This window comes from Prinia subflava, chromosome 24 (genome assembly GCF_021018805.1).
Source record: "Prinia subflava isolate CZ2003 ecotype Zambia chromosome 24, Cam_Psub_1.2, whole genome shotgun sequence".
Lineage (NCBI taxonomy): Eukaryota > Metazoa > Chordata > Aves > Passeriformes > Cisticolidae > Prinia > Prinia subflava.
Genome location: NC_086270.1, coordinates 3,206,773 through 3,219,902, shown reverse-complemented (window position 1 = coordinate 3,219,902; position 13,130 = coordinate 3,206,773). Strand labels below are relative to the sequence as shown.

General features: G+C 57.4%; 2 protein-coding genes across 2 annotated transcripts; one reads left to right on the top strand and one right to left on the bottom strand.

Annotated features, from left to right (window-relative positions):
- Positions 1-1,003: 1,003 nt before the first annotated feature.
- LOC134561664 (uncharacterized) lies at positions 1,004-5,192 on the bottom strand. The gene is given in 16 exon segments (XM_063418852.1): positions 1,004-1,402; positions 1,519-1,725; positions 1,859-2,067; positions 2,171-2,260; positions 2,421-2,557; positions 2,744-2,829; positions 2,931-3,155; positions 3,250-3,353; positions 3,437-3,594; positions 3,671-3,762; positions 3,843-4,013; positions 4,160-4,319; positions 4,416-4,576; positions 4,644-4,907; positions 4,909-5,135; positions 5,138-5,192. Coding segments are annotated over 16 exon segments (2,619 nt in total). The 5' UTR covers positions 5,178-5,192; the 3' UTR covers positions 1,004-1,114.
- A 1,908-nt stretch (positions 5,193-7,100) lies between these two features.
- On the top strand, positions 7,101-13,130 carry TRAPPC3 (trafficking protein particle complex subunit 3). Its single transcript, XM_063418853.1, has 5 exons — positions 7,101-7,256; positions 9,694-9,791; positions 10,544-10,643; positions 10,901-11,083; positions 11,539-13,130. The coding sequence occupies exons 1-5, from the start codon at positions 7,215-7,217 to the stop codon at positions 11,656-11,658; spliced, it is 543 nt and encodes a 180-aa protein (XP_063274923.1). The 5' UTR covers positions 7,101-7,214; the 3' UTR covers positions 11,659-13,130.

Below are 13,130 nucleotides of genomic sequence, written 5' to 3'. Positions count from 1 at the left end.
CTGCTCCCACCCTGCTGCTCTGTGACATGGTGCCCACAAGGGCTGATCTGAATCCCTGTCCCCAAAACACTCCAGCTGATTCCCAAACTCCCCAGCAGTGGGGGTGTCTGTCCCCGTGTCCTGTCCTGGGGTGAAGGGATGCAATAGGAACCCATCACCGGCAGCACGTCAGGGCAACAACCAGACCCCCAGCATCTTGCCATGGGGCTGCACCACAGCCCATGGCAAATCCCGGCTGCTGCAGGACAATCCCCTGTGGGTGTCAGTGACAAATGGGCCAGCAATGGGCTGAGCCACAGCGGGCTGCGCCCTGCCCTGCCACGGCTCGCGCCTGCTCTGTAATTATCCCAAGCCGCATCTGTAATTAGTGTCCTGATGTCATGGGGTCAGGCCTGGGCAGCCCCACGCGCTCCCGCCACCCCCACCTTGGCCTCCGGCCTCGGGGCTGGAGGAGATCACAGTCTTTCAACACCATCCGGAGGAGTTCCTGCCCAACTCCGGCTCCCCGCCAGCACTGCTGCCGGAATTGCATCCCGGCGCTGCTCCACAGCCCCTGAGCTGCTGCAGGGTTGGATCTGGACCTCAGGCCAGCACAGGGCTTGATCACTCCAACCACTGCATCTCTGCCCCCTTCCCTGCAGCATCCTGCCAATCCCTGGATCCTGCCTGGGAAGGAGAACGGCCAGCTCATGCTGTCCCGAGCCTCCCAGGGCTGCCAGTCACCCGTTCCCTCGGCGCAGGGAATGCGCTGGAGCAGCCCGGCAGCTATAAATAGAGCGGGAGGCGCAGGCACGTGTGGCCGCAGCACACGCGGGGCCGGGCAGCCGCTGCCCCATGGTTGGTGTGGGGCACGGGCAGGGTGTGGGGCTGCAGCAGCACCTCGGGGTGGGACAGCAATGGGAGGGCGGTGAGAGCACTGAGCACGGCAAGAGCAGTGTGGTCCTGCTGCGGAGAGATGCCAGCGCTGTGCTGGGAGGATGGAGGGGAGGCCCCACACAGCTGCCACGGAGCACCAGCACTTTATTGCAAGGGCAGAGAACCACCACACTGCCCACGGCACACAGGGTAGCTCACATCCCTTCCCCCTGCCAGCACCCTGAGGCCACCACGGCCGCTAACACCCTCGTAAGGGCCGAGCCGTGCCGGTGACACTGAACCGCGCGCTCAGCACCTCCGAGGGCGCCCGTGTCTTCTGTCCTGGCTGCTGCCCACCAGCAAAGAGGGTGAATGTGCCGGGCTCCAGGCGCCAGTCCTGCGCCCAGACCGCGCGCTGCTCGGCCAGCACCTGGAAGGACAGCTTGGCCTCCTGGCCGGCCAGCACGGCCACACGGCGGAAAGCCACCAGCTGCCAGCGGGGCACTGGCACGGAGGACTGCTCCCAGCGCAGGTACAGCTGCACCACCTGCACGGAGGGATGGGAGTCAGGACAATGGTACCCCACAGCAGTCCCCTGGCAGGGGGAGCTCGGGCACATCTGTACCCTGTACAGGCAGCTCAGTGCAGAGCAGCTGTGCCCACCTCCTCGCTGTCCCGCAGCCCCGTGTTCTCCAGCACCACAGATACAGAGAGGTTGGCACAGACGGGCAGCACTGGGGGACTCAGCACCAGGTCCCGATAGTGGAAGGTGGTGTAGGACAGCCCGTACCCAAAAGGGTAGAGCGGGGCCTCCTGCCCATAGTAGCGGTATGTCCGTCCCTCCATGGTGTAGTTCTCCATCGGTGGCACCTGTGGGACAAGGGGCAAGTGGAACAGGGCAGGGCTGGGCAGGCACAGGCAAGAACCAGCCCTGCATCCCACAGCTGCTCCAGCCACCAAGGCAGGGAAAGGCTAAGGATGCGACAAGCAGCCCTGCCCTTACCTGGTGCATGCCTGCAGGCCAAGTGGCCGGCAGCCGGCCAGCCGGGCTGGCCCCTGCCTTGCCCAGCAGGACCCTGGCAATGGCCAAGCCGGTGGCCTGGGCAGGGAAGAAGCAGGCCAGGATGGCCCCCACGCCGTCATGTGCCTGTGCCCAGCTCACGTCCAGGGGCCCCGCGTTGAACAGCAGCAGGATCACGGGGCGTCCAGCGGCTGCAGAGAGGTGACTGTCACTGAGGGCCTTGTAGTGGCACTGCTGGGATGGCCACAGGGATGGGGGGCATCTGGGCAGGTTGAGGACCCACAGAGCCCCTACCTGCCTGCACAGCATCCTGCAGCAGCTCCAGCTGGTGCCCCGGGAGGGACAGGTCACTTCGGTCTTTTGCCTCTGTCTCCACATCTACCCCTGGGTGGGGACAGCCAAGGGAGAGGCTCTTACACCCCTGTGGGCAGACAGGGCAGAGGAGCACCGACTGCCTCAGAGGTGGCTCATGGGCACTCCCTGTCTCCCAGAGCACTCCCTTCCCCTGGCAGTGCCCACCCAGTGCCCTCCTGTTCCCACCTACCTGTCCCCAGGCAGACCAGCACCACGTCAGCTGCCCCCACCACCCTCACCAGCTCTGCCCGTGAGTATTGCTGGCACCGTGGCTCGCTGCAGCCTGCTGTGAAGCTGACGTTGGCCCCCAGCATCTCCAGCCCCCTCCTGCGTCAGAGAAGAACAGAGGACACAGGGGCAGCTGTGCCCCAGGGTCGGGGCACAGTGGGGACAGCCCCCTTGCCCTGGCCACCAGCCAAGGGCCAAGCAGCTCCAGCAGCAGCCCTGGACAGTGCCCAGAAGAGGGGAACAGTGACCAGAGTGGGACATGAGGTGGGACCCACGCTGTCTCACCGGGGAGTGTAGATGTACTGAGGCTCTGGCACTGGTGCGTAGTCCCCAAACAGTACCCGGGGATTGTCAGCAAAGGGACCCACCACCTGCAGAGGGCAGAGGGGTGGCACCAGCAGCCCTGTGACACCTGTGTGCCATGGGTGTGGAGCCAGCACATCCCCCTGCCTGCCACCTTGCAGGGGCTCACCGCGAGGTGCTGGCCGGACAGGTCCTGGGCCCGCAGGGGCAGCGTCCCCCGCACATTCTTCAGCAGCACAAAGCTCTTGACAGCAGCTTCCAGTGAGAGGTTGCGGTGCTCGGGGCTCTGCACCACACTCAGGTCCAGGGAGCTGTAGGGGTTCATGGCTGGGGGGTCAAACTCCCCCAGCCGCATCCGTGTGTAGAAGAGGGGCCGGACTCGGTCACGCAGCGTCTGTGGAGACCCCAACCCAAACACCTCAGTTGTGCTTGGCAGGGACAGCCCAGGCTCTCTGCCCACACCCCTGGCCCTACTCCCCTCAGCTCACCTGCAGCGTGATGTTGCCCATGGCCAGAGCCTGAGGGATGTGCATGAAGACGTTGTTCCTCAGGCCATAGGAGAGCTCCAGGTTGCAGCCAGCGTTCACTGAGGCTGCCATGCCAGGGAGAAGGGAGAACTCCCATCACGGCTGTGCGATGCCTGGGGCTGACCCCACGCCTAGCCCGTGAGCTCACCAACTGCTGTCTCCAGGAAGTTGTGTGTGTAGTGGTGCCCCAGCATGATGAGCTCCACAGCCCCCTCGTCGCTCACCACGTACCCATCAAACCCCCACTCGCCACGCAGGATGTCCATCAGCAGCTTCTTGTTGGCACAAGCAGGAACGCCGTTGATCCTGTTGGAGAGGGGATGGGGCAGTGGCCATGCCAAGGGCTGCCCCCAGCCCACGTGGCCCCTGCCACGCTCCACACCTGTTGTAGCTGCACATGAAGCTGTAGGAACCAGCATGCACACATGCCTGGAACTGGGGCAGGAAGGTCATGCGCCAGTCCCGCTCCAGCACCTGCGAGCACCAAGGCAGGGTGGGGTCAGCACCTGGAGTGTCCCCTGTTCCTTTAACACCCTCCACCCCACTGTGCTCACCTTGGCATCGAAGCTTAGCCTGGAGACAGGGATGTTCTCAGGACCCCCGTGCACACTGAAGTGTTTGCAGCCAGCGCTGGCCTTGACATAACGGGGGTGCTGGCCCTGCAGCCCCTGCACAAAGCTGCGGGCCAGCTCCCCGCTCAGGAATGGGTCCTCCCCATAGGTCTCCTGTCCGGGACACAGGCAGGTCACCTCTGGGAGCCCTGTCCCCACATCCCCACAGCCTGGCAGGCCATGGCCATCCATGTCCAGCTGGTCAGCCACAGTCCTTTGTGGCCTTATCCCAGCCAGGGATCACCCGCCCAAGCTGGCACCTGGTTCCTCCCCCACAGTGGGTGCCTCATGATGTTCAGGACAGGGCTGAAGCAGCTGAGCCCGGTGTGGTCACTGTAGCGGCCAGCAGCAGCAAAGCTGTTGTGCTTGGCTCTCACCTCGGTGGCCGTGGCGTTGGCCACACGGTAGATGAGCTCGGGGCTGTGGGGACAGCACAGGGGTGTCAGGGTGGCCTAGGCAAGGAGGAACCTGTCTCACAAGGTGCCATCCCACACGCCCGGTCTCCAGTGCTGGTACCTGAAGGCGGCGGCAAGCCCCAGCGCCTGCGGGAAAGCCGTGGCCCATCCAGGTGCCTCGCCGTCGCCCCGCAGACACTCCGTGTTCCAGTTGTAGGGCGCGATGCCCAACCGCGGGATGGGGGGCGCGGGGCCGTTCCCCATCGCTCCCCCCCTGGCCACCTGCAGGGCAGCGGCGCTGAGCGGGGAGAACCGCGGGGGCCCCGGGGGGGTCCCGCCGCCCCCTCACCTGCAGCACCAGCTCGGCGGGGCTCAGCCGGTCCAGCAGGTCGTCGAGGCGGCGCTGCCAGGGCAGCGAGGGGTCCCAAAAAGGGAAGGGGGGCGGCTGAGCCCGGATCGCCCCCGCGCCCAGCGCCGCGCTCAGCACCAGGACCCGCAGCCCCAGCGCCGCTGCCGGGAGAGCCCCGCATGGCACGGCACGGCTCGGACCCCGCGATCGGCACGGCATGGCCCGGCCCGGCTCCCGGGATCTGCACAGCATGGCTGGGACCGGCCCGGCCCGGCCCCGGCGCTCCGAGGCCCCCGCGATGGGCGCGGCGGGGCGGAGCGCGCTGCAGCCGCTCCTGCGCCCACCGGACGGGGCGGAGCGCGGTAGGACGGGACTGGCCAGGCGGGCCCGGGGCTTTGCCAAATCCCGGCCGGCCCTTGGGCCGATTTGCGAGATTGACCTCGAGGATCAGGGTCTGTATTGGAGGGGCGGCGAGCTCCGAGGCCCGCGCAGCCCAGGTCGCGGTGTTTGGGTTCCACCCGTCTCCCGGAGCATCTCCCGTGTGCGGGCGGCAACCGGCAGAGCCGCCCGGCGCCGTCAGACTGGCTGTCGGTGCCCTCGGCTGCAGCGGGGCCGGCTCGGAGCCTGCCCGGGGCCGGGGAGCAGTAACGGCTCCACCTGGGCAGGATCTCCGTGTGCTCACTGGGCACACAGAGACACGGCAGGACACAGACTGAGATGCCAGCGCGGGTGCCCTGTGTGCCCCTCATGCCCCCCAGCTCAGCACGGAGGGACACTGCCAGGGACCTCTGCGGTGACCAGGGACACGGTGTCTTCTTACATTGGGTATCAGGGAAAGTTCTTCCCCCAGAGGGTGATCAGGCACTGACCAGGCTCTCCAGGGAGTGGGCACGGCCCCAAGGCTGCCAGAGCTCCAGGAGTGTTTGGACTGCTCTCTCAAACACATGGTGGGATTGTTGGGGTGTCCTGTGCCAGCGGCAGGAGCTGCACTCCATGGTCCTTGTGGGTCCCTTCCAAGCCAGGGTGTTCTAGGATTCAATGACTTCCACTGACCAGCAGCACACTGGGGCCACTGTGGCGGAGAGCACAAGGTGGCATTTGGGACTGGGAGCAGGAGGGGACCTGGCACTGCAGAGCTGGAGACGGGGAGCACAGACAGCCCATCAGCTCACTGGCACGGTGGAGGTGCTGCTGGCAGCCCCCCAGCCCAGTGCCAGGCCCGGTGCCCTGCAGCCGGTGGCGTCCCGGGGATGCAGCCATGTAAGGCAATGCCAGCAGGTCACCACAGCCCAGCCTGTCCCCACGCTCCTGCTCGGCGGTGACAGCTAGCCAGCTCCCAGCTGCTGGATTCCTGAGCAGCCAGCAGGAGTGGGGGTCCCCCTGTGCCCAGAGCATGTCCTGCCCCCGGCAAACCACCCCAGCACTCGCTCAGTGACAGGACCGGGACAGGGACATAGCGGGATAAATAAATGAACAACAGGAGATTAGATAAATAAGTAAACATTGCCCAGCACACTCTGTCTGGCTTGGGAGGGTTAAGGGAAGCTGGGTTCTTCCAGGGAATATTCCCTGCAGTTCCTGCAGCCCCAAACCAGGCTGGTTTCTGTGACACCCTGTCTTTTGCTCTGTTCTTGCGGGGCCATTTGCAGGCCTCATAGGGTGGAAACCTGCTTCTGTTCTGAACTGCAGCCTAAGGTTCTAAGCCTGCCCAGTCCTGCCAGCACAAGGCTTGGTTCATCCACCCACGGACACCAGCTGCCCCTTCCCCCAGAATCAGCCTCTGCTGAGCCCCTGGAGCTGGGCAAGGAAGGCACAGAGACAGGACCTGGCCCTGGCAGAGCTCAAGGAGCGTTTGGGCAATGCTCTCGGGTATATGGTGGGATTGTTGGGGTGTCCTGTGCAGGGCCGGGGGCTGGACTCGATCCTTGCAGATCCCTTCCAGCTCGGGATATTCCATTCTATTCCGATTCCAAGGTGGCAGTGTGGGACCGAGGTGGGAGCGGGAGCCCAGCCCAGGTACCAGGAGAGACCCCTTTCCCATGGCGACACCCTTGCTCTGCCGATGCCTCATGAGGAGTTATTAACCCGGCAACATCAGCCGGGCTGGGGGGCCGCGGGGAGGCCTGCAGGAAGCCGGCAGCACCGGGAGCGACCGTAGGGAGCAGCACCAGGGCCACCATTCCGTCCCTGGGTGGGCAGAGGGAAGTGAGAGAAGTAAGGGAGGGGCAGCAGGAGCGGGGTGGTTCCGGGCCGGGCCGGGCCGGGCCGGGCCCAGCGCGGCCTCGACGGCGGCGCCGCCACGGCTGCGGCGGGCGGTAGCGCCCCCTAGCGGCGGCCGCTGCCATCACCTGACCCTGCTTCACGCCGGGATTGGTCGGTGCCTGGCGGCTACGTCAGCGAACCTGTGGCCGCGCGATGCACTCTGGGATTTGTAGTCCAGCCGGGCGTGCGGCGTGCGGACGGCGCCGCGGCGGGGACTGCGTGTCCCGTGGTGCCCCGCGGTGCCCCGGGGGTTCCTTGGTGCCCCGCGGCGGACGGAGCGGCCGGGCCGGGCCGGGCCGGGCGGACACGATGTCGCGACAGGGCGGGCGCGGCACCGAGAACAAGAAAATGGTAACGGCGGGGCCGGCGCGGCGAGCGCATGGCGGGGACACCCGGGGAACCGGCCCGGGGCGGGGGTGATCGGGCCCGGCCCGCGGTGCCCGGCGCGGCGGGGCCGGGCAGCAATCAGCGGCAGCGGCGCTCCCGTTTATGGGAGGTCCGCACCCAAAACGCTTCCCTGGCGTGTCTCGCTTCCCTTCTCCAGCTCATTCCGCGTTATCAGCCCGGCTGAGTCAGGAACTGAGAGATGGAGCCCAAAGCTCCAGAGCTGAACTCGAATGCTGGGTCAAACCAGGTCGAATTCGTTAATTTTTAATGCAAAATAAGTAATAAAAAATAAAATCTGGGGTTTTCTCCCTCTTTGGTCGTGAGGAGGTGCTGGGTCGGGCTTAGCTGCCCCCTCCTGCCTCTCCACACCCCAGGGGATTCTTTTCTAGGGGTTCAGCTCCTTAAATACAACGATTATGTACAGAATTTTATTAATTCACTGGAGTTCTGACACATCCGTAGCCATAGAGCAGATGTGTAATGTGGAGACTGTACAGTGATCTGCAGTGTCAAATAATAAAAATACTGGCAAAGCTTTGGGCACTTCAATTACATCAAATGGGCTGAAAATGATTTTTTTTTTGTCCAAATCTGAATTTAGGAGTTTGCCTTATGGTAACAGTTTAAGTTGCCTTTAATAGCAGCATCTCAGCAATAAGTGAGATCAGCTCTGGGTGTGTTGGGGCTGATGGTGGCAGGTGACACCACCATGGCCTCACACAGTGACAGCACCTCAGGCTGGGGACAGCTGGATTCCCTCCATCCATCCCCATCCCCTCTCCACTTCTGCCTTTACTAAAACCACTGAAACTCTTAAAACCAACACTATCTGTTCTGCATGTCTGTTAAATTCTCTGCCAAGTCTCTGACTCCAGCTGAGCCAAAGGAACTTCCACCTTGTCCTTCTGGTGATGTGAATTGCCCATCCTTTAGTTTTCTGAGAGGAAAGCAATTTTTTTAAATAAAACCCCCAAATAATGTGTCAATTCTTTAGATTGAAAGTGGGGCAACAGCTCCAAGTAGCCCGTTTGGTTGTTTTTATACCTGAAGCTTTAAAATTCATCCCATTCCACTCCCTGCCATGGGCAGGGACATCTTCCACTATCCTGGATTGCTCCAAGCCCCATCCAGTGTGGAGTTGGACACTTCCAGGGATCCAGGGGCAGCCACAGCTTCTCTGGGCACCCTGTGCCAGGACCTCACCACCTTCACAAGGAAGAATTTTTTCCTAATCCAGGAACAAGACAAGGTGGAATTCCCTGTGTCCTCTACAAACCCAATTTCTATTTGTTTGGGGGTGTTTCCTCTGTGTTTGCTGTGGCTTTGTGTGAACTTACGGTGATCTGTGTTGTCACTTAACTCTGATCTTGTCTCTTTTCCCTCCCTGCCTGCTGCTGCTTTCATTCTCTAGTATTGGTATTTGCCATTCATTTCACCTTCTGCCTCTCTGCAGCTCATGGTAGGTGACAGATCCCAGGTCAGCCCCTGTGATCCCTCTGCATGCCAAAACTGACAGCAGAAACCAGTGCTGGGGGTTTGTTTGTTCCCCAAAACATTTCCTTTTGCAGAGTTTTGTTCTGCAGCCTGCAGACCTTGTTAATCACTGGTCTGGCTTAATGGCTCCCAAAAATGCTCTTTGACACCATTTAAGGGTGAGAATCAAAGGTAGTGGCTGGGAGAGGAGAACTTTTCCCTTTTTTTTGCAAATTTTTTGCAAATTTGACAATTGTGCAAAGAAAACATGAGTGACTGTGGTCCTGGCCAGTCCCAGAGTGGATGTCCACAGCACCTGAGTGCTGAGCTGGCCTGGGTTTGGCCTCCCTGAGCCTAGTCTGGGTCTGAGGAGCTGATTTCAATCTGTGAAGCAAATTCTGTGCCTGGACAACTTTCTAGGACCAGATGAGTCCTTTTTCCAGGTACAGAATTTCATAAATCCCTGACTGGAGGAGCGTTTTGGGCCTGTTAGAAGGACCAGAGCTTGAGCCTGATGGGCACTGCCTGCTTGTAACATGTTCATGAAACAGAGGGAAGAGTTTGAGTCAGATCTCAGCTCTAGGCCAGTGGCTGAGATAAATTCAGGGCCCTGGCGTGGCACCTCCAGCTATCCAGGAGGTGTTGGACTCTCTCCCAAAATCCCAGAGTGGTTTGGGTTGAAAAGGATCTCAAAACTCAGTTCCACCACCTGCCAAGGGCAGGGGCGCCTTCTAGTAGACCGGGTTCCTCCAAACCCTGTTCCAAGGTGAATGAAGTTGTTGCCACAATTGGAGCTGGGATCTCTCCTTATTCAGCACCAGATTCCTTTGAGACACAGGTCCCCGTTCCCTCTCGGTGCCCAGGGGCCGGACACGGAGGCAGCGGAGCCGGGTGGGTTCTGGGGGTGAATCCCTTTTCCTGTGCGCAGAACTCAGAGCTGTTCACGCTCACCTACGGCGCCCTGGTGACCCAGCTCTGCAAGGACTACGAGAACGACGACGACGTCAACAAGCAGCTGGACAAAATGTGAGTGGGTGCACGAGTGGGAGTGGATCTGCTGTGCTGGAGCTGTGCAGGATCAGGGATCACAGCAGGGATCACAGCCCTGCGCGCTGCTCTGGGAGCAAAATCCTGGCAGCCTGAAGTTATTTAACACTGACATTCCTCAGATTAGACTTTGCTTATTTTATTTTATTTTATTTTATTTTATTTTATTTTATTTTATTTTATTTTATTTTATTTTATTTTATTTTTTTTTATTTTTTTTTATTATTTTTTTTTTTTTTATTTTTTATTATTATTTTTTTTTAATTTAATTTTATTTTTTATTTTATTTTAATTATTATTTTTTATTTTTATTTTAATTTTTATTTTATGTTGTGTTATTTTTTATTATTTTATTATCTTATTTTATCGTATTTTATAGTATTTTATTTTATATTTTAAATACTACTTTAATATTATTTTATTCTATTTATTTGTTTTATTTTTTATTTTTTATTATCTTATTTTATCACATTTTATCATATTTTATATTTTCATATTTTTAAATTTTATTTATTTTAGTTTAATTATTTATTTTTATAATTTATTTCATTTTTATTTTCTTTTTTACTTTTTATTTTATGTTTTATTATTTATTTTTATTTTTATTTATTTATTTATTTATTTATTTATTTATTTATTTATTTATTTATTTTTAATTTTATTTTTATCATTTCATTTCATTTCATTTCATTTCTTGTCTTTCTAAATCTGTTGCCCTGGTCTCTTCGCAGGGGTTACAACATCGGTGTCCGGCTCATCGAGGACTTCCTGGCCCGTTCCAATGTTGGGAGATGCCACGATTTCCGTGAAACTGCAGATGTCATTGCAAAGGTAAACGTCCAGGCACAGCTTTGCCAGTTTTTTTTTGGGTTTTGCACGTGAGGATGGAATATTTGCTACTCACAGGACTGTTCTGAGGGTTTGAGGAAGATTTTGGGGAGGGAAAAAAAAAGCTTTAGCCCAAGTACCGCTGGCTGGTGGGAATTGGAAGAAAGGAGAGATGTTTGCAGACCCCTTGAATAATTTTACAGAGATCAAAGCTGTGCTGTTGCCTCACCTGTCCTTGTTCCTCCTGTTTGCCACAACAGATTGCATTTAAGATGTACCTGGGCATCACTCCCAGCATCACCAACTGGAGTCCTGGGGGCGATGAGTTCTCCCTGATCTTGGAAAACAACCCCTTGGTGGACTTTGTGGAGCTCCCTGACAACCACTCCACCCTCATCTACTCCAACCTGCTCTGTGGGGTGCTGCGAGGTGCCCTGGAAATGGTGAGCACATCTCTCTTCCCTTGGGATGGGTGTGTGGATAGCCAGGAGTCAGCAGATGCTTGAATTCTGGTCCGTGTTTGTGATTTCTGGGTTTGCTTTGGACTTGAAACGCATTCCCGGAGAAGGACAGAGCTGCAGGAGCACTTGGCTGCTGTCAGGTGTGGCAGCTGAGGCCCAGAGGTGGTGCCTGAGCCCCTTCAGTTCATGACCCAAGTTCAAGCACTTGTATCTCCTTGAGTTTGTATGAAACTCCACTCTGCAACTGCTGTGAGCCCTAGCTGGGAGTTGGTCAGGACAAGAGAACAGCTGTGTCTCAAATTTAGGGCTATGTAGAGCCCTGTATGCCATGTCACACCCTTAGAGCCCTTAAGCTGCTGCTCCAGGATCATTCAGTCCCTGGAGAAGCTGCTGTGAAGAGGGAGTTACCAGCTCCTCTCTGCTCTTCCCTCACTTAGGTGCAGATGGCTGTCGATGTCAAGTTTGTCCAGGACACCCTGAAGGGCGACAGCGTCACGGAAATACGGATGAAGTTCATCAGGAGGATTGAAGACAACCTTCCAGCTGGGGAGGAGTGAACCACGGCCCCACCTCGCTGGGGACTGCAGGGACCAGCTGGGTTTGGCCATTAGCTTTCCTCACAGATCCATAGGGATCTCCTGCCCCTGCACACTCAGACTGACTCATTGACTATCTCAGATGTTATTTTCTTCTACTCTCACTTCCATCCTCTGTAGAAGACCATTGTCTGGTTGGTGTTTATTTCCCAGGTTCATTCTGAAGCTTTTTCATCAGGTGATGTCCTTTTCCATCCCCCTGGGGGCTTCCTGCACTCAGTTTCCAATTGTGACCTGGGTTGTGTGAGAACAACTCCTCAGACTCCAGGAGAGCTCGGGTCTCTTCCCATCTGCATCGGTGTCGGATGGCCAGAATTGGAGACCAAGCTACAAGAGCCCAATGATTCCCTGCTAAACCCTGTCCTTCCTTAAATGAGGTGTTTAAAATCCATTTGGAGATGTGTGTAGTGTTTCTGTAGATCAAACTGGCTTCCTGCACTTGATTCTGAAGTCACTGGCAAATGCAGGCTTGATCCAAAGGGGTGGCTGAGGAGAGTTTTTGGAGTGCTGGCACCAGGGCTGGGGCTGCTCTGCTCAGGAGGCCGTGGCACCACAGAAATCTGGGAGTCCCATGGCCTTTCCAGTGTCCCCTAGAAGCTTCACCACTCCCCTCTCAAGAGGGGAGGAGGTCAAACTCCAGTGAAGCAGCAGGAACTATTTTACATGGAGAAAGAGGAGCTAAAATGGCAGTGGTGCTCCACAGTGGGCACAGCCCAGGTCTGCATGGGGAGTCACAGAGTGAGAACCAAACTCAGGCTGAGGTGTCAAAGACATTTCAGGCTCTGTTGTGCTGTTGGGGGATGTAAAGGCTGCATGGTGTGAAGGCGGTGTCCGAGTTTGTTCTCACTGGTGTTCAGGCTACAGCAGAATTTCCCAGTTACTTGGCACTTGCTGCTCTGAAAAATAAATACATAAAGAATTACTAGATAACAAAAAGCAAGAGATTGGAACATCATCTTCCTCTGCCACCCAGAGCCAGAGAGCACAGTCAGGCATTGGGTTCCCAAATCACTTTACGTAGCATGAAGGCACAGCCCCTCGAGGTCCTTGTGAGCTCCAGAATTTGTGTTGGTTGATGCCCGAATGTGAGGTGAGAGGGAGCAACCCACTGCTCGTGCTGCTCTTCTTTGGCTTTTCTGGAGGAATGTGGAGCCATCTGGCACTTGGATGGTTTACCCTGTCCCTTTTTTGGCCCCAGAGGGTCCCTTTGGATGCCCTGTGACACGTGCCCTGTGAAGGGACAGTGAGTGGTTGTAAGAGCAGTCAGAGGCATGGTGGTGGCCCAGCGGTGGCAGGTGGGTGTTGGTAGCAGAGGTGCCACATGGTCACGTTGCAGACCTCAAAACCATCCCTTATTTCTCATTGTTGACCATTCCAAGTCACTTTAAAGCTGCATTTTAGAAGTAATTGCATTAAAAGAGTCACGGTGTCAA